This window comes from Limanda limanda, chromosome 3 (assembly GCF_963576545.1).
Source record: "Limanda limanda chromosome 3, fLimLim1.1, whole genome shotgun sequence".
Lineage (NCBI taxonomy): Eukaryota > Metazoa > Chordata > Actinopteri > Pleuronectiformes > Pleuronectidae > Limanda > Limanda limanda.
Window position 1 is genome coordinate 9,544,717 of NC_083638.1, and position 27,457 is coordinate 9,572,173.

A 27,457-nucleotide genomic window follows, 5' to 3' on the forward strand; every position below is an offset into this window, starting at 1 on the left:
CTCACAGGATGTACCCGACTGATTTTAGTCATCCCCTGACTCCTGATGCTGACTTTTATGGTTTTTAGTGAAATGTCTAAACAACTATCAGATGAACTGCCATGAAAAGTGGTACCGACGTTTGCACTGATTTAGGATTTACAGTAAAGCATCATCAGCATCATCATCATCAGGACATAATTATGCATGTCCTATATTTTTATACTCAATGATGAAATATTTTTGTTTTTAAGCGTGAAAAGGAGCAATCGTCTCCAAAGCCTGAAATCTCCGTCTGTCACACATCCAAAAACCGTCCACGATTATTAAAAGGCCTCTTTTGTATTGTGCATGCTGTTGGAGTGGAACCATCAAAGCTCCTCGCAAATCAGTCCAACTTCATTTGTGTAACACTTGATTTATTCCGCGGTGCAAAACAGCAAAAACACTTTAATGTTGATTTGGCTCATGTGTCTGAGTGGGCGTTTTCCAATGCAGCGTACACTCCACACAGCTTTCCAGGGGGAGAGATAAGGTGGATGTTGAGGCCATCCATGACTAGTCATCTAAGGATGTGCTGCAACTGGGGAGTGATTGGATCCACAGTGCAGCACAAATAACCCCCCCCCCCCCCCCCCCCCCCAAAAGCCTGCAAATGGAGAAAAACTGTAGGACCCGAGTAAATGTTCCCTAAAAAAGGGTGCAGAACAAGAGGCAGTTTTATAGACACTGCAGCTGGTTAATGGAAACAACGTGGAAACAGCTCTGGGAAAGTCCTGAGGTCTGTGATAGGAAGGACTGGGATGTTGCAACATGCCCCTACTGGTGTCATGCAGAAAGCCAGTGGGGGGGCGAGTGGGGGGGGGGGGTGGATGAGTGAGTTCGGGAGTGTGAATTTAACGGGAAGGAACGTGCGTCCGCGTGCGTGTGGGTATTCGTGCGCGTGTGTGAATGAGGTGAGAGAGAGAGAGAGAGAGAGAGAGAGAGAGAGAGAGAGAGAGAGGGTAGTAATGCTGCTGCACCGAAACTGCGTCTCTCTAATCGCTGCGTTCCACCAGCAATCCACCGCTTTCCACGCGTTCCCCAGCCTACACAGCAACCAGTGCACCCATTACAGCAACCAGTGCATCCATTACAACCTAGTCCACGCACCTTGTTCACGACAGTGTTGCACAACAACATCCCACGAATAGCGTTTACCCACAAACACACATTTGGACGTGATTTTACGCACGCAAAAAAAAACAAAAACCCCACTAAGGATGAAAATGAAGCCATCGCAGCTCGTCCATCGTTGAATCCTTGTTTTACCTGCAGATTGGATGTGTCGCCTGTTCGAGGTGATGGAGCTGAATCTGTGAAGCCCCCGAGCATCATGCCCGTGAAAATGATGAAGAGGAGGAAACATCATCTGGCGTGACAGTGGGAGAAAGGCCTGCGCGTCGTGACACCATCAAACCCCCCCAAATACTCACTGAGTCTGTGGACGAAGAGGAGCTGCAATCCGCAGACACACGGCCGATGCCGGGGTGTCCGTGTACCGTCAACAGTTCTTCACAGGCTCCGTGTTCATCCTCAGCATCAGCTGCTTATAGCAGCAGCATCGTCATTCCTCTGAACGACGCTGCGCGCAGCCAATAGGAGCGCGGACGTCGACGCGTTCCAGCGGTGGTTCTACATCCACTGCGAGGTGTGAGGAAATCAAAACTTTGGCATGGAAATGGATTCCAGCTCCATCGTTGGATGAGTCTCGGACCTGCCTCCTCTTCGTCACCCTCCAACACACAGACTGCACTCGGTCAGTGCTCCTCTATGATCCCTGATCCACGGTGTGTCCTGCTATAAAGTGCTGGTTCTCTCTCCTCCCCACACACCTCCTCTCCATTACCGCACTAATTGGCCAAAATCAGCGTGAATCCACTGGATTCAAGGGAATTTTTTCTTCCTGCAGAGGCCATGTGTGGCGTGTGTGACCTCCACACCATCCTCTCTGCACATTAGTCCCACAGCCTTAGCATAACATGTAAAATCTGAGAGTAATGAGGGAGTTTTTAGATATATATTAGCTATAACCTTCATTTTCTTTTCTCAGCCACCAAAGAATCTCGAATCCCACTTCTGTATTATCCTTATTGTGATGATCAATCAATAATTTGTAAACTTCTAACTGACACAGTTAGCATGTGTCCAGCAGACAAAGTATTGTTATAGTTGTTGCCAATGTCCCATAAGCTGAGCAGCCTTAACAAGCCACACATATATAGGGAATTAGTTTTTAAAAGTTGCAGCCTTGCACAAAAAAAATATGTCAAACAGATTTAGGTTGTTCTGCATATTATTGTTTTCTGAAATAAGATCTGATGAGATGCAACTTTAAAGCAGATTGTCAGACAGAGTTAGAGAAGAGGGAAAAAAAGTTAATAGAATAAAAAATAGGAAAATAAATATAGATACAGAATAATAGTATCAGAATATATATAACAAAAGGAAAAAGAACCTAAAAAATTATTTGTATTAATTCACAGTATACAATATAATAAGAATATAAAAAAGGTGTGCAGGTGTATAATTTGTTAGAAAGTCACAGTCAGAGACATACAAGTGGAATAATAGTTTAATATTATAATATATAATTTGTTTATGTTATACAGATAATGTGCAAGAGGACACTAATGTAGAAAAATAGTGGAAGTAGTGGTAAGAAGTTGTGATGTGGAAAAACAGTACATTTATTTTACATTCAACATTCTGCACAAATATAGAGAGTCGATAGCATCTATAACATGTTTACGTTGTACATATATTCAAATAAAACTTATTAAATACATCTATAATATTATAATAAAACCACACATGTTTTCAAATCACTAGGTAACTGACAGGTTCAGCTGCAATATCTGACTTCTTCCATTCGAGTGAGTGTTGAATGTTAAGTTATATTGAGAGAAGTGCAAGAAGTTAGTTTAAGCATTTCACTCCTGGGTGGGCTCAGCCACCAACCTGTAGCCAAATAGTCGAATGTCGTTCTCGCAGCGTCTGAGCTTCGGTCTTTTCATCCAATCATGGCTTTCAATCCAATGTGAGATTGGATTTAGGCCAATTGCTGCGCGGGATGAAATTGGAAAGCACCAATCATGGCGCTGCTTTCAGATGTGAGGTTGGATGACTTATAGATATTGGAGAACAGCTATTGGTCCCACAATGAGGAAATTAACGTAAAAGCTTGTTATACCATGGTGGACCACCAACCTGTAGCTTAATAGCCAAATGCTGTTTCCGCAGCGTCTAGACTCCGATCTCTCCAGCCAATCGTGGCTTTCATGTCCAATGTGATATTGGATCTAAGCCAATGACATTGTGAGATTGGATGACGTACACATAGACTTAATTGGCATAAAAACATGTCGTCCCTGGGGGGACTCAAACCACCAACCTTTCGGTTAACAGCTGGACGCACAATCGAAGAAAGCGTTGCAATGTCTAGATGAAGGTTGTGGTTTTAAACTTCTTTACAAGCAGAGAATGACAAACAACAGAAACATCTGAGGTTGATCAATTGTGTGCTATTCCTCCTCAATGTGCTCACACAATGGATCAGCATGTCAGAATTAAACCTTTGTTATTTTGCTGAAGATTATATTGAGGTAATAAACAATACTGTTTTAACACCAAGCCATAAATCAAAGTAATGGATTGAAATGATTGATTGATTTATTCATTATTGTAACAATCGATTATCATTTACAGTAGCACAAATATTATACTGAAAAAAAAACACAATTCACAACCCTTGATAATTATGACGATAAATGTCCCACTTGTTGAACTTGAAACTATCGGTTGACTTACTGATCATTGTACAGTCGATGATCATTTAAGTTATTTATCAAGCTTAAACTTCTAAAATGGGACAATTTGCTGTGTTTTTTGTTGTCGATTGATAAACAGCAAAAACATATAACAAATGTGTAGTTGATCAATTATGTGTTAAACCTCCTGACTATGACACTACAAGCATTATATACATATATCAATATATATTGAACCTTTGTTATTCTGATGAAAATTATATTGTGAGAATTATTTATAGCTTCTATCACAAAGCCCCAAACCGATTGAAACTATTGGCTGATTTATTGATAACGGTACAAATGCTTATTTAGGTAACTGACTCCTGTAACAGGTGCAAACAATCCCCAGCAGATCATTCTCATATGTTCTGGTCCTGTCCCGGGCTTGCCACATTCTGGTCTGAAATCTTTAAAACTCTTAGCACAGCATATAACACTACCATCTCTCCTCAACCTCTCTTGGCTTTGTTTGGGGCCCCCCTACAGCCTTTTGCCTCTAGAGTTATACAGAATGTCCTTGCCTTTACCACCCTGTTGGCCAGACGCCTTATACTCTTTAAATGGAAACACCCTCAACCCCCATCTCACAGTAGGTGGGTTGAAGAAGTTTTACTGTTCATGAGTCTTGAAAAGCTTAGATTTTCCCTGAATGGTTCCTTAAATTCATTTGAAAAGACTTGGAGACCTCTCTTAAGTCATATTGAGTCTTTGACATCTCTGCGTTATGGTGATGACTGAGCCTCCCCCTCCCCCCCATTTATTTGATTTTTAATAACAATTCACCCTTCCCCTTTAATTATTTATTTTATTTTATTTATTTATTTTTATATATTTTTTTTTTTTTTCGTGTTTATAGGTTTGTTATGGGTGCTGGGGATGGGAATGTGGGAGGGATAAAAAGATGGGAAAAAAATGTAAGATGGAAGTATTCCCTGTTATATTGTTGTATCTCGTGAAACTACTTCCAATAAACAAAAATACAAAAAAAAAACCAAATGCTTATTTAAATAAAGTTAAACAGTGAAAACAAATGATATAATACAACAGATCTGTATTTGATCCACTACGTGTTAAACCTCCTCACTGTGCTTACACCATAGATATCAATACGTATCGAACTTCTGTTGTTTTGATGAAAAACCTATTGCTTGTGTTATTGATTCCTCACCTCTGTGTCAGGTCTTCTTCTTCAGGAGGAACAGGAAGCTTCGTTCACACGTGACCTGTAGTTTTCACATCAGAGCCCAGCCGGACACCACATCCTGCTCATTAATTAATCCCCCCCCCCCCCCCCCCGTGTGTCCGTTATGTGAGTGAGTGAGTGAGCGGTTGTGTGGGTATTTGTCTTTTTTTTTTTTTTTTTTTTTTTATTCCTCCAGTGGAAAAATATGAATTACAGCACTGCGTGGTGGACATGCGCGGAGCTGCAGCGAACATGGCGGCTTGCATCTGATAGAAAGTGAGGGGATCTGCTGCTGCTCGCACGGTTGGTACCACTCATGCCTCGTTCCTTTTTTTTTACACCCCCCCCACCACGTTCGATTCCCCTCGCGTTTGCTTAGCGGGCTGCTGTGGGAAATAGGGAAAACGAGCGCTGCAGGGGTGGGGGGGGGGGGGGGGTGGGGGGCATAGCAGCAGCCTGGTGGTGCGCTCCTCTGCAGACCCTCCGTGTACTGGCTGGTTCCACTGGGAGGAGGAGGACAACCTTCTCATTCCTTCTGCCTTATATAGCATCGGGTTGTTGTTGTTGTTGTTGTTGTTGTTGTTGTTGTGCTGTAACGTTAGAGGTGCTTATAGTTAATAATCAGCACCGTCCCGCCCACTAAACGTGACCGTAACCCAAACCAAAATGCGTCACGCACTTTCCTTTCACGTTCCAATGTTATTTTTCTGCTTGTTCAGCCTCTTTTTCTTTCCCCCCAGTCAGACACAAAACTGAGAAATACTCTCACTGAAGCTTCCTGGTTCCTCATAGGTTTGACGTAAAGCGTCTACAAATGTTCTGCTGAAATAAATTAATTAAATATCCAGGCTGTATATTGATAATATTGCATGTGAAGTGATCCTGGAGGTGACGCCCTGCAGCGGCTCACACCCCTCAGCAGCACTCATGCCTGATTTATTCTTTATTCTGACAGTCAATTATCAGTTCAATTGTTTATGAAATCGAAATCTGGTGACTCTAACTTCTAAGATGTAGTAATTTCTCTGTTTTTTATCCTCACTGTAAATTCGACATATGATTATTTCCCAAATAACAAGATGCAGGTTCTCATTAGTGAGGAATTGAGAAACACAGGATAAACAGCAAAGCATTTTACAAACCTGAGGTTGATCAATAATGTGTTAAACCTCCTCACATACATTAAGCTGAGAAATACTCTCACTGAAGCTTCCTGGTTCCACGGAGGTTCGATGTTAAGTGTCTTAAAGGTTCTGCTAAGATAAATTAATTAAATATCCAGACTGTATATTGATAATATTGCATGTGAAGTGATCCTGGAGGTGACGCCCTGCAGCGCCTCACACCCCTCAGCAGCACTCATGCCTGATTTATTCTTTATTCTGACAGTCAATTATCAATTCAATTGTTTATGAAGCAAGTAAATCGAAATCTGGTGACTTCTAAAATGTAGTAATTTGCTGCTTTTTCTCTGTATTTAATCCTCACTGTAAATTGGACAAATGATTATTTTCCTAATATCATCAAGATGCATGTTCTCATTTGTGAGGAATTGAGGAAAACTGGATAAACAGCAAAGCATTTTACAAACCTGGGGTTAATCAATAATGTGTTAAACCTCCTCACATACATTAAGCTGAGAAATACTCTCACTGAAGCTTCCTGGTTCCACGGAGGTTCGATGTTAAGTGTCTTAAAGGTTCTGCTGAGATAAATTAATTAAATATTCAGGCTGTATATTGATGAACTAACATCTTAAGTGATGATCCTGGAGGTGAGGCCTCGCACCAGCTCTAATAGTTGATTTATTAATTAGTGTAACAGTCTTCTTTAATTTCAATTATTTATGAATCAAAAAATCCAAACCTGAGGTGGCTGTAACTTCTAAACCTCCTTTTATCAAGCTCCAAAAGTGGATCAATATTTCAATATATAAATATATATTTAATCTTTGTCACAGGGATAGAAATTACACTGCAATTATACTGTTTTATCACAAAGTCCTACTTTGGATGGAAACTATTGGTTATTATATTAATTATTGTAACAGTCAATGATCATTTAAAATTATTCGTCAAGCAGAACAAATCTAACATGCGGTGGCTCAAACTTCTAAAATGTTACAATATGTAAATCTGATAAATGATTTAGTTATTTATCAGTTGACAATATCGATTTCATCAAACTGCAGGTTCTCAGTTGTTTGGACGTTTTTGTCTATAAAACATCTTTACAATCATTTCGAAAAAGTTAGAAACCAAATCAAATTTAGTTTTACTGTAAATTAAAACAAAGAAGAGAAGCAGAGCCTCACTGCAGCAAACAGAGTATGTGGCATTTCAGATAAAAAATAAAGACTAAACTTTTTACATTTTCAGCATTTTCTGACATGTCATTTACTAAATGATAAATCAGTTAATCAAGAAAATTATTATGAGATTATACAGTGTTGACAATAGTGATCAGTTGGAGCTCCTACAAGTTTGGAGAGGCAGAAATAATTTTGGAAGATAATGATGAAAACAGAGTAAAGTTTATTTCTGGTTGTTTATATATTTTTATCGTTCTTCAAATTCTTTAGATTTGCAGAAACATTAGAAGTTATGGCCATATTTGTTTGAAGAAAAAGACACTGACTTTGTGTAAGCACTTATCCTGTGGGTGTTAACATGTAAAATGGAACAATTTATCTAAAACCAATCACTGTAAAAGGAATCAAAGGTCATTTTAATAAATACTTATCAAATTTGTTGTCGAGCTAAAATGCCAAATCTGAGTTTGCTACTTGACAGAGAAAAGCTATTTGCTTTTATTGTGAATTTACTATTTTTTAAAAGATTGAACGTTGAAGCCACGACTTTCATCTCTGTGAACTTTTACACAACTTTAACAAACTTTTATAGACTTATTGAATTAACTTCTTGTAAACGTTAATTAATAACTAATTTACTTGTAGCTTTAGGGAAATGTAGCTTTTTTTTGTGAAGTGAAAACAGTGAACTAAAATGTGTCTTAGCAATAAACATCCAAAAGTAAAATGCTTTGCAATGCAGCTTAAATATATACCCTCATAGTTTTTTTTTAATATCAGAGCAAAGATATTTCTGTGCAGAGTAAAGTTAAAATATTATCTGTAACCTTTGACAGTTCCTCATATCAAACGACAGTTGAACCGGCTCCTGAAACCAGGCCTAGGGTCGTTTTTCAGGTTTGTGAACATCACACTAATCCCAGATCAGTGGCGGCCTAAGTGGAAATGGAGGTTGTAAAAGTTAAGTGCTTCCTGGTCTTCGGGGCGGTTTTGTCTGACCCTCTTGAGTGAGGCAGACAGACCAGTGCAAACACTGGAGGAGTCTGAAGCAGAGCGAGCTGCCGGGCTGGAATCCTTTTCATGTGATCCAGCAGATGTCCCACATCCACACGTCTTAATGGCTTTTTATGGCAGCTTGGAATCTTTATGGCTCCTTGTGACTCAATGGGTTCCGCTGCAGAGACAGAAGGGTCTTCAGAGGGAGAAGCAGCCACACTGCTTTGCAGATGCTAACATTTTTTAATCCTAAGTAAAGGAGACATTGTTTGGCCTCTGAAGAGATTTTAACCTTTGGGATTCTTGGGATTTCATTTGGACTGGATGACTGTTTTTGATGCTCTGCTCCCTACCATTGTATCCCTGCTTCATTTGGACCTACACTATGAACGCCCTGTCTCTGCAGTGGGACCATGCTGAGAGTTTTTGCAAACCTGATCTGGATTTTTGTGCCAGATTTTCAGCATAAACAGTGTGGTAACAATTTAATTTGATGAGTTGTTGTTACAGTGCATCAGAAGTTAATGTAGCAGAGCTGCTAACTCAAACAGTTTGGCCAGAGGAGTTCATATGGACAACACATGCTACTTTTTAGTTTCAAACGCTCTTACATCAGCACGTTGTTAGTGTTCCTTATGTATGATGATTATTTATCGTGCTCACTAATACAAGTAGATTCTGTTGTTAGGTTATAATGCACAAGTTGTAAATGTTGTAGATTTTGTATTTGAAGTTTCACAAAATTGGAGGATGTTATCTCTTTGGGTGGAAGTTGGGAGTTTAAAGATTAGATTTCATGATACAATCAGAAAAAGGCATTTGCGCCTCTCTCCCTTAGGTCGTCTGTCCCTATAAAGTACAGACTAACAACCTGGTCTTATGTTGTTGATGTTAGAAATATGTAGCTTGACGTATTCCTCAAAACATTTTTTAAAACACTGTTTTTCAGCCATGAATTGATTTCACATTTACTGCTGAATATTTACTGCTGCAGGGCTGTGAATGTGGGATTGAGTCAAAAGAAGCTACAGCCTGTTTTCATGGAAATGAAGCAACATGACACTCTGTGTTTAGAACAGTGGAATAACTTATATCAGGTTATGGCCACTCAGACATTAATTGTTAACTGGATCAGTCTATTGTTGAGGACAGAGTCCAGAGTCCATCTCAACAACAGGCCAAATTGCTTGAAAAGGCATTAACACAACATATTAATGAATCACATATAATAAAATACTAAAATATCAAACGAAGACCTGTGCACCTTTTATAAATTACATTCATAATAAAAAAAAATAGAAATAGCCCAGGATATACAGGCTACATTAGAGCAGGTCTGTGCCTTCTGGCATTCTGTGAATATTCTGGATAAAGTTTTGTATCTGTCTCTTTTGCAGTCGGTCTGACTTCACCTCCTCTGCAGCGGCACTTTGACTCTGGTCGTCATGGGCCGAACTCCACACAGAGGTAGGTCTCCACAAAGCTGCCGGCTTCTAGATATATTCATATTAACATGCTTCACGAGACAAACTCACACACACAAAAAAAAGCTCCCAGATGTAATTTGATTTTTTGCTGTTTGGTATTCTGGACGTTTATTTATTTTTTCTCAAAGAACTATTACAGTCAGAGGTTTAATGGCTTCATTCTCACAGTAATAAAGTCTGCATGTCTGAAGCTCCCAAAGTGATGAGCGCTTCAATCACTGTTTTGATTTCAGATCAAAAAGAGGAGAAGAAGGAGAGGGGAAGCAGCATCACAGCAGGCTCTGCCCTCGACAAATCCAACGGTTGGCAGTTTTCATTTCTGGCTTATTTCTTTTCATTGCTCATCCTTTTATTAATGATTCAAAACTTTTTAAGTTAATATTTTTTTTATTAACCCAGTTATGTGTCAGTACTTGCATCAGCAGTGATCAGTGGGCTGTGTAGTATTTTTCAGTAAAGTCTAGGGTGGGGTTTACAAAAGCTTTCACATATTACACATTAATCTCTCCAACAAACTAGTTTTCAAACATTTTTTCTTGTAAATATTTTTCTTATAAACCTCCATGACGTCTGCAGATTTGGCATAAACCAGCATCAAATTGTCATTTCCTCTCTGCAATTCATATTACTTCCGAACTGGCAGTAGAAGGCCCAACAGTCCCCTTGAATTCAATCAAGCTGCATCTAATTGCACACACTCAGAGAAAGATGCCTGATTGGGTTTGATCAACGTTCCTGCATAGAAATCAATGAAAATGTCCAAACATATTAGCCCTATTTCACAAATTAGCACATGTCTCATCCCTCCAACAAGATTCATGGAAATTCATACAAAATATTCATTTTTGTTTATTCCTGTCGACAAACTAACAACTCACTAGAATGAAAACATAAGCTCACTGGCAGTGGTGACAATTTATTTAGGATCACACTATAATGATTTACTTAAATGCGACTTATTTGTGTGTGCTGTGTTTTCGTTCACACTTTCTTTCAATAATCTGTGGTTTGTTTCTGTTGTTTTTCTTTCTAGAACCGTTCAGCTGGGAAGATTATCTGAGACAAACGTCTTCCGTTGCAGCTTCGCCAACATGCTTCAAACAGGTAGGTGATCTGTAACGTTCTCATACTGTTTCCATGTGCTGTCTCCGTAGATTATATTCAGTTTTGTTAAATACAGTTGGCCGTGCACAAGCAGCTGCAGTTTGGTGATTTCTATGTTTTGCTACTCGTCAGCGAAGACCGACGATGATCTTTTGTATTCCTCTACGTCATGCGGCTCCATTATTGTCCAATAAACATTAAAAAACATCAGTGACCGATCCTGTTGCACCTACTGCATTTTTAAAGATTAACTTTTGCAGGCAGAACAAATGGTCTCAGGACTACAGACACACAATTGTTGGGTTTAAGTGGGATTTGTCGACCATAACACAACTGAACAACCATAACACAACTTATTCATTTATTTACTGCAAATGAATTCTAAGACTCATTGTGCTCAGGACTCTAACTTGTTTACGAGAACAGGATTTTTATGACCCCCTCTCACTGGAGAAACTCATGATCTGACACAGTGAACATCACCTGTGTGTTGAGTTTACTGTGTCAACTGGAATCACAATGTAACATCAATGATCATACTGGTCATCAATCAATTTGACCCGAGGCTCTCTTTGTGTTCCTGTGCAGTCCAGACTCCCCCCCGCCAACGACTTCAAAGCAGGGATGAAACTGGAGGCGCGGGACCCTCGCAACTCCAACTCGGTGTGCATCGCCACGGTGATGGGCATGATGGGCACTCGTCTGCGTCTGCGGCTCGACGGCAGCGACAACACCAACGACTTCTGGCGGCTGATCGACTCCTCGGACATCCAGCCAATAGGAACCTGCGAGAGGAACGGAGACATGCTGCAGCCCCCCCTGGGTGAGAAATCCGAGTGTTTACATGTCATTGTATGGGGTTTGGTTGTTGTTTGAATAAATACATTTGATTTAAAGATTTAAATAAATTTGTTTCAATACACAATAACAGATGAAAGTCATGTGATATAAATGAGAGTCCATTTGGCGTTTACACCCTTCATGATGTCATCGAGGTTGAAAGGGGGTGTGGCTGCATAGGGTGTGGACACTGCTGGTGGTTGATGGGATCTAGAGAATCCTGTTGATGTGAAGGAGATTAGATAAGTGGACTCAGCAGGACTTGGCCAGGTTGTTGAGCCTGGAGGAGACTACGGGAGGAGACTGGCACAGAATCACTGAAATGACAGCTACAGAAAGGAGAGCCGCTTCAAAGTTTGGCAGTAATGACATGATTGGCTTATTGAGATCATGGCAAAGCCTCATTGGATTAACGTAAACACCACCAGCGGTCAGCTGATTAGAAGACGCAGGGTGAGTGATAAGGAAGTGTAAACAATAATGGAGATAAGGACAAATAAATTGTAATTTATGAATTTGTGAAATCTCTACTCTTACAGAAATCCAGTATTAACACAAAGAAATAGGTTTTCCCACAGAAATATGAGGAGAAGGTACCTTGGTTTAAATAGAACTGTTGTGACACAGGTTTCAGGATGAACGCCTCCTCGTGGCCCATGTTTCTGCTGCGGACGCTGAGCGGAGCGGAGATGGCCCCTGCCTCTGCTTTTAAGAAGGTAACAAGAACCAGAAGTTTGATACCAACAAGACCAATACATTTCTGTATTGATCCTGAAAAATATCGCTTTGTTTGTGTACATTTGTGTGTGTAGGATCCGGCCAGTCCTGTTAAAAACTACTTCCAGCCTGGTATGAAGCTGGAGGCGGTGGACAGGAAGAACCCCTACTTGATTTGTCCTGCCACAGTGGGAGAGGTCAGGGGTCAGGAGATTTTCGTCATGTTTGACGGCTGGCGAGGCGCCTTCGACTACTGGTGCCCCTTCGACTCCAGAGACATCTTCCCGGTCGGCTGGTGTTCTCTGACGAAGCACAGCATCCAGCCGCCCGGAAACTACTGTAAGTTCTTCTGGTTCATTGCAGTTTGTTTTTGATTCATGGAGATTGTGAGTTCCACGTGATAGGAGCAGTTTTGTGTGTAAAGAACAACAGATGATAGAGCTGCTGCTTATACCACAGGTTTGCTAATATACTTACAATTAAGCCAATGCATCGCGGATAAGAACGCTGCCATCTTGTATATTTGGAGCCAGAGTCTGCACAGTTGTGATCGAGGGATGGAGCTTCAGAGTCAAGGTCCCGCTGATACACATGCTCGACCAATCACGAGTCCTTCTCAGCTGTCAATCATGACATTTGATCCTGTTTTTAGAGCATGTAACTTTAAAACTCAACTTAACCTACAAACATCAGTGTGATAAGAATAACTTACAATGACAGCAGCCGTATTTGAGAAAAGTTATCTGGTGTGTATTTTGACTCCGTAGTGTGGTCCATGTGTTAACAAGGAAAAGACAGAGTTCATGACCTATACTGCAGCGAGCCACCAGGTGGCGATAGAGACGCTTTTGTTGCTTCACTTTTGGAGAGCAGTCACTATTGAGTCTATGATTGAGATCAATTAAAGACTATTCTCTTCTAGCATATATATATTAATGGAATTAACCCTAACCCCCTTGTGAAAAGCAAATCAATATTATATTTAACTAAATTGATTATGTTTTATATACTATAATTTCTATAGAATGATATTTCAGCTCATGTGCTTATTGACTTAGACCAAAGTTCATATAAGATTCAGAATATTTTTCACTCCCACATACTTTTTTTAATAACTCTACATTACTTTCTTTATCAGACTCTGCTCATTTGGGTCTATAAGTAATTGTTGTTGTTCTTATTGTAGAAGGTGTTGTATCACTGAGAGATCATCTGATAGGAGCTGATCCAGTTTTACCACTAGAGGGCAGCACAAGCACAGATTCTGATGTTTCTGTTGCATCGTTACAGGATCAGAAGCTGTTTAGAAACTTGTGTTTTGTTTGTTGGGGTTGTGAGACCTGACTGTAATTTGTGCGATCTGACAATAGGAACAGAACAACAATCACTGATACTGAGTGTGTAAAATATGAATAATAGAATATGCAAGTGCAAAATTTGTCTGAAGCCTCTTCGGATAAAAGAAACAAACATTTTACCACTTTCTTCTGTGTGTTTTCATATCCTCCTAATTTTTATCTCTGCCAAGGAAGCTATGTTTTCACCCGTCGGTTTGTTGGTTTGTATGTTTGTTTCTTTAACATTCTGGAATAAACATTTTCTCCAATTTCTCAGGGGAATAATTCATGGATCTTGATAAATCAGGCACATTAAGGGAACTAATGATCGATGAGTGTGTTACGTTTGATGAAGTCTCTTGGTTTGAACTCTACTGAATACCATCCTTGTTCCAGGTTTTTTTTTTAACCCTGAACCTCAAAGACAAAGACACTTCCTGTGTCTGCAGAAATTATAGCTTCAGTTGACATGAGTGCAGGCACATCTGAACTATTCGTAATCAATCTGGATGAAATTATACAGTAATTAGACTCTGCAGTTACAGTTGCGTGTCTCCACATGAGTTTCTCTAAAGCTGTTTATTTTCTTCGGCAGATATTTTGACATTTGCCATCCGTCAAAATCACTTAAGTTTCTGAAGTGTGTGGTGTGGATAAGGTTTAGACGTGGGAATAAATATCAATCGTCCTCTTGTTTGCAGTTAATGTTACATCCACTCCAGCCAGTTCCTCCCCTTCACCCTGTCACTGGTCAGGGAACATGTGGCTCAGTAGCCCAGACTGTCTGTGTCTGTGCACTTGGATATTTGTCAGGACCATTTTGAGCAGAGACCTTACGGAGTGAGGACGGTTTGGCTGGTCTTCCCTTTTCCAAAGAGCTGCTTAAGGGTGAAGACTCGTTTTTAGGGTTAGAATTGGGTTTAGATTAGGGTTATGCATTTAGTTGGGATGGCTAAGATTTTGATATCTCTTTAGAACTTGCACAGATCTTGTCAGGATTCCCTACTGTTAGGTTAAGATGAAGGTATGAATTGGTCATGATTTAGGGATAAGCTTTTGGCAAGGCTGTTCAGAATGAATGGAATCTAATGCCTAACAAGGATATCTGTGCAAACTTGTTGCGAGTGTATGTGTGTGTTTGGGTTTCCTTCTCTCAGTTGATGGATGACAGCAGTTGCACGTCTGTCATAACATGTCTGGACATTCAGGTCTGGACTTTCTCCGGACTTTGCCTTTCACATGTGTAGAACGCCTGCAGCACGTAGGAGGCAGGATGTGACGTATCGGCCGTTAGCACCGAAAGCTCTTCAATGTCGTTGTCTTTCCAAGTTGACATCTTCGCCACCATCTACCATGTGCATGACGCCTCATTCTCATCCGGAGATATTTGTATTCTTTTGGCTTTTTCACTTTTGTGTCCATCACGTGTTAGAAAAGCTGTGAATTCTATAGAAATGTTCGTGCTGTATTGTCACGTGGGCTCATTCGGACATTCTTGGAGTTTTTACCCGGCAGGAAAAACTCTGGAGAATGTCTGGAGCAACTGACTCTGACATTTGTGATCTCGCATGCAGCCCCTTCGGATAATTTCAGGAGAATATCCAGAGTCCTGTGCATGTTACGAAACACCTTAAGTAGAATAAATGGCCACAGTAGCTCAGCTTTGCTACAGGTCGGCACTGCCATGACGCTTTCACTTTCACTGCTGGAAGTTTTTTGTCGAATGTCCTTCTACCAGAGGGTTAACAAATCTGAATGGTCTGACCTGGTTTGGAAACAACCCCAGAGTTTGTTGCAGCTCAGTACAACACAGACCGAGGCGGCTTTGTGCAACAGATGCACTCACACGTGTATTTAAGCTACAGTCTGTGCTTTCAAATGAGTGCGAGCGCAATGTGGAGAGAAACAGACGTGGAGGAGAGGATCATGTAAATTAGCAGACAGCGATGTTTGTGTGCATGTAAGTGAATAAGTAGGGCCGGGTTGAGGTGTTAATGAGCGTTAATTAGCTCTGCATACGAGAGAGGCAGCGAGGATCTGTAATTACCACTACATTTAAAAATTTCTAATTAGCTTTCATCAGATTTGTCTCTTTGTGAACCACATACGTATTTTTGGTAAGAAGCTTCGGAGGATCGTTAACGTTTCTGCTTTTTGAACAGTTTGTGCACGAATCATCATTCAAAATATTTTGGATTTGTAGTATATATTTTAATTTGTGTTTTTGTTTGATGTCTTTGTTAAACTGGGTCAAAATGCAGAATAATCCTTTTTGAATAATGTATGAAGAACACAATGTCTCCATACAAGTAGGTTTTATCTATTTAGGGCAAAATAACGCAACTTTTGTCAGCTTATAAATTATATTTGGACAGAAATGACCCTGTAGACATGTATTCAATTTTTTTGATTAATATTGATGGGAACAATAGAAATGTATATTGATATAGGCTATCTAAAGGATGATAAAGGTATCAAACAAAAAATTGTATCAGTGTGATCCTGATATATATATACAGTTGATAAATGTATTGCAGCCTTTTGTTGCAACTTTCTTTAACATTTACATTGAATAAGCAAATCAAACTCTTAAGGTCCTGATGTGAAAGTCAGGAATATTTGTTTTCTTTTTCTTGTTTTCAATTTTCTGGTGCTCTGTCTGAAAGCAGTTTTACACACACACACACACACCCACACCCACACACACCCACACACACACACACACACACACACACACACACACACACACACACACACACACACACACACACACCAAACACATTCAACATGGCTACAGGAATCAGTGACTTGAATTAGTCTTGGAAAACAAGAATGAGATGTTAAAAGCACAGAACGTTTACACAAGATTCAAAAAGGCCGAAAGAGGATGACGATTCAAATTCAGGATATTTGTCCAAGAGCTTTTTTTCTTCTTTCTTGAATTTGCATCGTAACCGTTGAAGACGTTTGTGCGATGAAGGGACTTTTCCCAGGCCGGCTTCCTCCGGCTGCTCCACATTGTTCCAGAGCCGGGGTGACATCCGACCATGCCACTGTTTCCTGACGGGGGACCTGGCCATCGTTCATCAGGGGGAATGTCTGAGTGGGCTATAGGGTTACAACTGAGTGTGTGTGTGTGTGTGTGTGTGTGTGTGTGTGTGTGTGTGTGTGTGTGTGTGTGTGTGTGTGTGTGTGTGGGGGGGGGGGGGTCCCTCTGGGCCGAGAGAGAGAGAGAGAGAGAGAGAGAGAGAGAGAGAGAGAGAGAGAGAGAGAGAGAGAGAGAGAGAGAGAGAGAGAGAGAGAGAGAGAGAGAGAGAGAGAGAGAGAGAGAGAGAGAGAGAGAGAGAGAGAGAGAGAGAGAGAGAGAGAGAGAGAGAGAGAGAGAGAGAGAGAGAGAGAGAGAGAGAGAGAATGCTGGCTTCTGTTTGCGCCAACTCCATGAGTTTTGCCCCTTTCACCCGTTTCAATCAGGAACTCTTCAGATCCAGTTAACCTTTTACCCCCCCCCCTCCCTCTTCCCATCCCCCATCCGCCGTTCACCCCTCTCTTTCTCCCTCCCCTGTGTCATCTCCCCCCTCCCTGAGAGACTTGCTGAGAAGCAGGTGACTGATGTAGACTGTCGATATGGCCTACAGATAACATGAATAAAGGGCCCGACCCCCCCCCCTCCCTCTCCTCACTCCTTCCTCACCACAAACACCCACCCCACTCCTCCCTCCCTCCCTCACTCTACCCAAGCCTCTATGCAAATCCAAACACACACCCTCCTCCTCCTCTTCCTCCTCCTCCTCCTCCTGTCCATTCATTGGAAGGGAAGCTTTGCATGCTTCGACCAGCAGCAGCAGCAGCAGAAGCAGAAGCGTGGGCTTTGTTGTGGACTACAGCCGGCAGAACAGAGCAGGAAGAGGCAGACAAACAGAAAATTAATTGTAGACGAGGAGAGAGTTTTAAAGTTGGGAATAGAGAGACGACCAGAGGAAAAATATATCAAACACCGGCTGAAGCAGAAAGAGTTGCACCAAAGAGGGAACCAGGAAGCAACTGTACTGAGTGACTTGTATTGTTCCCTGGCTTTACTATCATTACCGCTGCTGCTGCTTCTGCAAATACTTCTGCTACTGCAAAACACAGCAGCCGTGAAGTTTTTTGGAGGGGGATTTCCTGGTGAGTTTCAATTTTGCAAAGTTTTTCTCTTTTTGATAAATGCAACAAAAAAAAAAGTTTGTACTACATGTGTTCTGTTTTATAGAATGTTTCATGATTAGTTGTGCAGATTTAGTGAAGGGAAGTGGAGGCACATTAATGCAGAAACAACACGTTTAATGAGAGTACAGAAGTATTAATAGTCCTTTGGAGATTCCCTGCAATGTATTGAATTAGAATTCAATCTGAGTCAGTTCAGTCACAATTCAGGAAGTTGTCACGTCTTAAAAATAGCTTGTTTATGTTTGATACTTTTCACATTTTGTACTAGAAGTGCATTTCATTGTCCTGGTAAAGCAGAAAAAAGTAAAGTGAGGGGAAACCATGCTTTCCTTGTTCGTGGTGAAGCCGCCTCCTCGTTGAGAGTAAATCATTTTTCTATGTTTCTTTAGATTGATTCAGATTCACTGTAAAGAGACCAGTGGTCCCCGTCACTCAGAGTCTGGAGGTTTTACAGTATCCTCTGCGGTAATCAAGTTCAGGGCTGCATGTGTTTTTGATCATGTGATTTTTGTGTGTGTAAAGCCTCGGGAATTAGTTTGCACAAGGCTCAGGAGAGGATTAGCGGATATCAAATATTTTCACTACACTAATTTTATGCATCTGTCAAGTTAAGTTCACCATTCACACAAGTCACAGTCGGGACTTTTATTTTGTCTTTAGACTTGAGAAGTTGTGCAGGGACTATTGTTGTGGTTTTACTCTGTGGCCTGAAGCTGTTTAAGGCACTTCCCCTCCTCTGTTATCTAGTGTGCAGTCACACACACAGACACACACACACACACACACCTGAATCTGCAGTTCATGAGTGTCATGCAGCTTTAAATCTTCTCGAAAGAACATCCTGTGTGTGTTTCGACTGTTTCCATTGATGCTGCTCGCCATGTAGGGGTGTGTGTGTGTGTGTGTATGTATATATGCGTGTGTGTTGGGGGGTGTAATTAGATGAGAGGCAACTCTGTGGTGCCCCTCCCCCAACACCCCCAGACTGCAGACACACTTCTCTATGACCCCTTTCTCATGCGTGTATAACACACACGCACACACCCATATCGCACACAGAGACACACAGACACACACACGCACGTTTCCTCGGGCTGTGGCTTACTCAGGTCATCGGGTCGAGTTAGAATTATATCGTCATGATCAGAACCATATGTCTTTGTTTGGTTGCATGCTGGATTCCTTACTCACGTTTTTTTGGAGCTTTTTTGGGGAAGACCTAATTACTCAGTTTAAGTCAAATTACAGAAAACATTTTAGATTTTAACCTTAGCTCTGGGCTCTTGTGCGAATCATGTTTCTCTGGTTTGATGATTAAGTAAAATAGTTTTCTGAGCAAAGACACCAGACTTATTCTGATTCGAGCTTTGTTCATGTGAAGATTTGCTGCTTTTCTCTGTTTCGTCTCATTTTAAATTTAACAATTTTGGCTGGCTGAGAAGGTGAAGCAATTTTAAAACTTTGGTGTCTTGGAAATTGTGATATGTATTTTTAATTTGTCAATTAAACTTTCAGTGGAGTGCATATCTCCGCAAAGGCCCGTAACTTCCCCCCCTTATGAAATCACATGAAATTTCACCAGCGCTGCATTTTAATTAGAACCGAATTGCACACACTCACAATTATGAGTCCCTTAAACATATCTACATATACAGTCATTATTCTCTGAGAAATCAATGAAACTCAGGGTTAAGTTTCATAAACCATTCTGTAGTTTTTTTTATCTTACACTAACCAACAGACAGAAATAAACAAGCAAACAAACGCAGATGAAAACATAACCTCCTTGGCGGTCGAAATGAAAATTGTGAATTGCATTTTTTACTTACTAAATTATTGACAGTAGGTGGATATGTTTATAATGATGATATATGGTGGTTGCAGCTCTAAGTGAATGCAGTTGAACATTCAGCTTTAATTGAGATCCAAGCAGAGAAAGTTTCCATGGCAACCGATTGTTAGGCTGCATTTCAGGGGAAACGGTGTATAAAACCATAAACAGCACATTTGAAATAGTTCCAGTTGATGAAATGGTGCATCCATTAAGAAACACAGCGCTCTAGTCTTAAATAATTCACTTCGTGCCGACACTGTATAACTTCAATGAAGCTCATGCAGAATATATGTGACACCGTCGGACAGTGTGGAATAAAATTAGCGAATAAGCAGCTCTTCTTTGAAAGTTCAAATCCAGAGGTGATTAGTCTTTTTACATTTAAGCGATGCTAAACTAATATATGGTAGAATATGACGTTTATCGGTGAGGTGGAACTGGTGCATGTTGCTGTCACATAATGTGAAGGGATTAGATTTTCCTCCCTACAACAGGAGTAGATCAAAGAGGGCCCCTGACTCAGATTCCCCGGGTGTGTTAAAACCCACTGATACTGATTGGTACCCTGCAAACAAATTTTTGATCTGCCTTTGTAGGGCTTACGTCTCGGGGCTCAGTGTGAATACGTGTGCCAGTGTGCGAGCTGGTTGCCGCTCCTCCGTGTGCGAGCTTTGTGCGACTGCTCCTGGTGAGAAAATGAACTCTCGTCCTCTGAAACAAAACCCTGCTCTATTCTACGCCCACTTTCACTCATTTCCCAATTAAGCAGCTTTCAGGGTGCCCCGGCCGGCCCTGGGAGGATACTGTAAACCTTCCATAGTCGCTCCACACCGCGTCAGTGAAGGAGGCTCTAATGAAAGCCCCCCGGCCCCTTGAGAGTTCCCACATGCTCTCACCAAGCCAATGCATTTGTATTGAAATAGGAGATGGTTATCTTCCTCTTTTCCACCCTTTCTCTCTCTCTTATTTTTTCTCTCTGTCTCTCACACATTCCCCGCGATGATTGTGTGATCGTATCACAGAGTCACGCTCAGGCTAATGAAGACAGCGTGGTGGGGCCACTGCTTTGTGATTTATTTTTCTCTTTCTTCCGAACAATGGGTCAAACCTTTTCAGAACTCTATTTTCACTTGCTTTACAATTGAATCCTTAAGCTGATTGACATTTTAGAATCCTCTTAATTTCCAGAGCAAAGTCTTTAAGTTGGAGGTTATCTGGGATCACAACAGGGCCTTCATGTATTGTTGCTAGATTTTTTTTACCTCTGCAATGAGGTTCTGCTTTTGTCTTGTTAGTTAGTTACGCAAAAAAAGTACTCAACCGGTTCCCTGACATTTTGTAGTTGGTGGGACATGACTCAAGAAAAAAAACTTAACATTTTGATGTGGATCTGGATCAGGGGACGGATACAGGAGTTTTTGTTTTAAATTTCTTTAACATTGTGAGATATGGATTTTAATCTTGTTTCTCAGAGAATAATTCATAATTTCATTAAAAAAAAGAAGAAATAATTAGAGGACTGATATTTATAAATGTGGGCAATCTGGTCCAGATCCAATGCAAATAACATATTATCAATATTGGTTGCTTATTGCTATTTGTTGATTATTCGCATCAAAACTCTCAAAACACCTTCAAGTGGTTTAGTTCAATCACAGAAGCTGTTTAATACACTCAGATTCACACTGTTTTTATATTCTTTTCTTTTCTTTATGACCACTCAAAGCCATGAATAGGACAAAACAGAATTTCTTATATTGACATGAGAAATTACATTTAAAATTGATATTGTGAGTTTATTGTCGGATAATGGGAATCAGGCCCAAGAATCCAATATCTTGCTGTTTGAGGAAGGCTTTAAATCGGATCAACATAACTACTGCTTCTGTTGTGTTGCTGGAAGCCGAGCGGTTTGATGAATTCTGGAGCAGGCAGGTCTCCGGGGGCTCGTGACTTTTGACTCTGATTTCGGTGAAGGGAGGGGTTTAATACAAAGGAGCTGCCAATCTCACAATCCTAACAAATCTCTTCTGCAGGGCCAGTGAATCGTTTTCCTCTGTGCTGTGGCTCTCTTCACAAATGTCTTCATCAGTTTTGAAAAAACTATTTAAATCTGGACAAACCCCTCAAATACTGTCCCTTAGGTGTGAGAATGAAATGTGACATATTGTTTGGTGCCTGTTGATTATTATGTTATCTCTCTCCTATTATTTTAAAAATGCAGGAAAATACAGGAAGAAAAACGATATATTATTTATCTCTCCCTCTCTTTCTCCCTCCTTTGTCCAATTTATTTTCTAGTTACCCTCCCTGGCGCGCTCCTTGCCCCGGCTTCTTCCACCTCTGCCTCCCTCACGACACGTCGCTCCTCGTCCACCTCCTCCTCCTCCATGCAGACCTCCTACCGACTGCCCAACCCCTTGCCGCCCCTCCCCGTTCGAAAGGGTGTCCGAGGTCGCCGTCCCAAATCCCAGACTATTGCTTTGTTGAAGGCAGCGGCCGAGGCGGCGGCGGCAGCGGCAGCAGTAAATGGGGCGCCGCAGAACCCTGCCAGGACTGAGACTCAACTGGCCCCCAGACCACACAAGAAGAGAGGGCCCAAGCCCAAGGTGAGATCAGATGTCAGAGGAGTGGTAATCTGTTATGCTGCGGGCCAGCGACCCTGTCATCTTATGCTATACGCATCGTGGCAGAAATGATTTTGATGAAGAGGAGGCGAGATCAGAGGTGAACTTCTCAGGGAAAGACAGAGTGGGGAGCTTTTGTGGATGTTTATACCTGATGAAAATGTACAGAGGAGACCCGCTTTGTTTTGTGCTGCTGTGCATTTGGTGAATAGCGGTGAACGAGTTTAGGCCCAGCTCTTGATTAATCATTAACTAACTGCCTTTGTAGGTTGCAGAGAGTAATGAGAGAGGGTTTGTTTGCTCTTTTTGCACCAGAAGAAGCCTCGGGTGGAGCAGTCCCTGGGGTCATCATCAGTCACAGCTCCGCCTCCAGAGACCAGGCTGAGCTCCAGCCACGTCTCCGCCGACAACAGCAACCATAGCAACAGCTCAAATGTAGTTTGCACAGGTGAGTCAGAGGCTTGAATGAGCACTCACGGATTCGACGCTTCAACTAAAATTATATGAAAAGTTTTTATTCTTCTTTGCTGATGCTTCCCTCTCTCTGTGTGATGTCCTAGTTTGTGTCTACGTGAACAAGCACGGGGACTACGGCCCGAACCTCGACCGGAAGCTCGTGCAGCAGCTGCCGGATCACTTCGGCCCGGCTCCAGTCAACGCCGTGCTGCAGCAAGCGGTCCAGGCCTGCGTGGACTGTACGTACCAGCCGTCAGTGCTGCTGTCCTTCCTGCAGAGCCAGTCCCACACGGGAGGAGAGGTCATCAGAGGTAAGCGCAGTAAACAAGGATTTTATCTCTGGAAGAAACCAAATGTATTCAATATGAAGTGATACAGAAACAGAAGAGGAGCTGATTCTCACATTTGTGAAGCTGGAATCTGTTTTCTTGAGAAGCTACTTAAGGATTTAAGGCTTAGTGACATATTTTATGTAATTGTTTATTTGTGACCAAAGTCAAAATTATAAAATGATTTCCTGGAGTCTTGGCTCAAGTGCCTGGCGACAGATATTATGTGTAAATGAATATTACAGGTGGGACAATTTCATTATATTTGGACGGAACCTGGCTAGCTGTTTCCCTTTGTTTCCAGTATTTATGCTTAACTAAGCTAAGCAGCTGCTGGTTGCAAATCAATATTCTCATCAGCTTATTTTGCCAAAATGTTGAACTGTTCCTTTACAAAAACGCACTTTTCTAAAATGTCAAGCAGTCTGGTGAAATTGGTTTGAACTCACTCATAGGTTGTGTGTGTCTGTGTGTGTGTGTGTGTGTGAGAGAGAGAAAGAGAAGAGGAATAAAAGACAGTGCCTGTGGCAGCAGCTGATGTGAGCACCGTTCCTGTAATCAGAAGTGACATGTGCGTCTAACCTGGTTTGGGATTCTGGGATTGGGTCTCCCTTGGGGGGCCAGACTGGGAAAGTTATGGGTGGGGTGGGGCTGGGGAGGGGGCTTTAATTTGCGGATTTGTGCAGGCTTGGCTTGGTTTGGTGGGTGCAGCGCAGAGTGTGGGATTGGGTGAAACGTGTGTGTGTGTGTGTGTGTGTGTGTGTGTGTGTGTGTGTATATGTGTGTGATTATGGAGGGAGGGTGATCACCCTAAACCATCTGCTGCTTTTCTTCCGCTTTGAATGTATGCTGTGTCTGTGTGTGTGTGTCTGTCTGTATGTATAAATAGATACAGCATTCAGACTTATTTATGTTTATCTCCTGCCCCCCCCCTCCCCTCCAGTGCGGTCAGAGCATGGTATCCGCTACGTGAAGCTGCCCTCCGTCTCCAGTGCATCGTCGGTGCTGCGCTTCCTGGAGAACATGTGCCAACATCTGGAGAGCGACAGTCTGTTCAGCTCGCAGCCGTTCAGCCCCTTCAACAACAACACGCGCTTCTACAACAAGACCAAATCAGGTCAGGGTTACTCTCCATTTCATTCTTCTCTAATGGTTTTGTTGAGGCCAAAATTATGAAGTGACTCACTCCCACCACCCACTGCTCTCCTAGTCTTTAACTCCGTCTCATCCTCTCTTGAAACAGAACCGCCTTCCCACGCTGAAAACGGCCTGCGCAAAGATGACTCGACGAACGATCCCATCCCCAGCCCCCGCTCCATTCACGCCGCATCGGACTACAGAGCGACCAAGAAGGAGCGGCCATATTACCCTGGACACACCCACACGCCGCCGCCGCCACTTCGACGCGTCAGCTCCAACCCGGCTGAGCTGGATCCGATGTGTGCACACAGACGAGTGGAGGGTAGGATGTAACACACACACACATAAACACACAGGATCAAATTTAAGTTTAAATGTTAGTGATACTAGGAAACATACAAATAACACAAAACATACAAAGAAATATCCATAATCGTGTGGTTTGCCATGCTGCCTGCCCACGTTACACACAACTGCAGAAATACACATCCCTCATTCAAGCAAGTGACACAGATGAAAAAATGGGCAGATGCTTTAATAATTAATAAAGATATTAGGCATTGGTTTAATTCCTTTTTTCCCTCTCACCCTCACCATCTTGAGCAGCGAGCTCAACAACAGGACCAGAACACTTGAAACAGGACAAGGACGGTTCAGGGAGCAACGCCTCTTCCTGGTCGGTGGATGATGTCATCCGGTTCGTCCAAGAGGCAGATCCCCAAACTCTGGGCCCACACGTCGAACTGTTTAGGAAACATGTGAGTATTTCATTCATGTGAACTTCTTTCTGTGTCTTGTTTGATGTTCGGCGATTTTACATTCGCCATTCAAACCATACGCTGCACATAAAGAGGTTTTGGCTTCACCTTGTAGGAGCTGTTATGTCGTCCATCTGTATGTGCAGAGAATGATTCACACCAAGCAACGACTTGTTGATAGAAATTCCATGAGGAAGTGTTTTGTAAATTGACAGCATGCCCCCCCCCCCTTTCTTCACAGGAGATTGATGGCAAGGCTCTGATGCTGCTGCGCAGTGATGTCATCATGAAGTACATGGGACTGAAGCTCGGCCCGGCGCTCAAACTCTGTCATCACATCGAGAAGCTGAAACAGACCAAGCAGTAGACGACAGAGACTCGTTCTTCTCTCACTGGCAACCGAACACACAGACATGTATTATTCTGCAGGGACGTGATGCAGTGATCATCCACCTCAACCAGGACGAAGCCGCCGCTGAGAACGCCGCGATCACGTCCTCTGGACTTCTTATGAATTTGGGGATTTTAGCAGACTGCCTGGAGTTAAGGATTTACACACGGTGGGGATTTTATGAGCGGATTTAACTACTTTTTGGCCAAATAGACAAATAATTACTCAAAGATTACAGCTTTGATACCTTTGAAAAATAAGTTAGATCTTAAATCTGGAGAAATAAATATTGCATAAAGTCAAATTTAACAGTTATCAACAATAGTAATTACTGCAGCCATGAGAGGAACAATATTTATTAATGGAAACATCTTTCACATTATGACCGATACTCAACACACAAGTAGTATCAGTTCATCTGACCACAGATATCATTAATGTATTAGTTCATGTTTTTTGCCTTATTATGAACTGGAGGCCATAATTGATCAGTTAAGTTACCTCTACATTGCCACTGTTACACAAACACGTTGCTGTCACTGTATTTTCCCCCTGCTCTGCACTGGAGACTGTATAAGGCAGAGTTCAGGTACTGTCAGTGAACGTCTCACTGCGTCATCCCTCACAACCTTCAACATCGGTCTCTGTTACAGTCAGATTTCATTTATGCAAGTCAGTGAATGTATGCTGTCCCGAGTGTCGTAACTAACAGGTTCTACAACCAGGAAGGCTCAGCTCTGTGGAGAAGCGTTGGAGGTTTTTATTCCTTGTTCCCTGAAGTCACCGTCCTCAAATGACTCAGCTGTTTTTTTCGACAAAGATCAGAAGTGAACTCTTTGCACCTCTGTTTATTTAAACTGTTTAAGTTTTACTTCAGAGGAAAAACCTTCCATCACTTGTGATTCTGCGGCGCGGAAAACTGAAGAGTTGCTTTCTCTTTTATTTGTCACGTGCTGGAAGTTGGACGATCATATCTGATTGAAGTCGGGCGGTTTCAGCTTGAGCACTGATGATTGTATTATGCTTTGACAGACAGACACATGTACAATGACTGGAATACTGTAAGTGTTTTGACATTGACATAAAGGCGAGGCCCTTGAGTGTCAAGTTTTCCTGAACGAGTAAATGACGGACAACCTGTTTTGTATAAAGTCAAGCCAAAAGGTTGTTTTTTGATATCATTTTGTACTGTAACAAAGTGTATCAACCTGTATCAAACTAAAGTGTAATCATTCTTTTTCTGCCTGAGATAGTTTTTGTGTGCACCATCAAATAACTACTTACAGGGCTACGTTGTGTCCGAGTAATTATTCACACGTCTCAAAGTATTTATCTGTTGTCAGCGGCAGAAATACTGATTTTCTGAACATTTCAGAACCATTTTTCAAACCAAATCATGTTTAATGTAGCTGCATTTCACTCGTTCGCTCTCCTGTCGTGGAGTCAAGTCCACACTTGAAACCATCTTGCTTTAAATTTTAAACTCAGGTTTTAGTCGGGGGTTGATTCTTAGAATATGTTTTACATCATTTGCAGTTTGTGTTCATGCGACTGCACAATAATCAATTGTGTATATTTTCATGCTTTGTCATCTATCAACCCGCAGCATTTCATTTGTGTATATATTCATTAAATATATATACAACTTTTTACTGTAAGTTTACTGTTTGTCAAATGTTTGATATGCAATCACCCAATTAAACATTTGTTAAGATCCTCTTAGCGTTTGCTTCAGTTATAATCAACTGGTTCCCAACTTTATAATTTGCGATGCTATTAAACAGAGAAATGTCTCCTTGTAATCGATCTTAGCGATTGGTTGCAAATCAGTTACGACCAAATTGATCAAATAGTTTGTGACCTCTGCCAAAGAGGTTATGTTTTCACCCGTCGAATTGTTGATTGGTCTGT

General features: G+C 41.6%; 1 protein-coding gene across 1 annotated transcript; it reads left to right on the forward strand.

Moving 5' to 3' along the window:
• Positions 1-5,254: 5,254 nt before the first annotated feature.
• On the forward strand, positions 5,255-27,160 carry scml2 (Scm polycomb group protein like 2). The gene is made up of 14 exons (XM_061068298.1): positions 5,255-5,316; positions 9,718-9,787; positions 10,041-10,109; positions 10,841-10,911; positions 11,500-11,734; positions 12,379-12,467; positions 12,564-12,807; positions 22,147-22,454; positions 22,788-22,920; positions 23,033-23,239; positions 24,201-24,374; positions 24,501-24,719; positions 25,004-25,155; positions 25,397-27,160. Exons 2-14 carry the CDS (start codon positions 9,766-9,768, stop codon positions 25,520-25,522), a joined length of 2,049 nt encoding a protein of 682 aa, XP_060924281.1. The 5' UTR covers positions 5,255-5,316; positions 9,718-9,765; the 3' UTR covers positions 25,523-27,160.
• Positions 27,161-27,457: the final 297 nt, after the last annotated feature.

Bases quoted from the DNA above. Each gene is read 5' to 3' on its own strand.
- scml2 (XM_061068298.1), top strand. From the start codon at position 9,766: ATGGGCCGAACTCCACACAGAG. The intron at 22,455-22,787 runs GTGAGATCAGAT...TTTTTGCACCAG, and splicing joins AGAGAGGGCCCAAGCCCAAG to AAGAAGCCTCGGGTGGAGCA. The intron at 23,240-24,200 runs GTAAGCGCAGTA...CCTCCCCTCCAG, and splicing joins GGGAGGAGAGGTCATCAGAG to TGCGGTCAGAGCATGGTATC.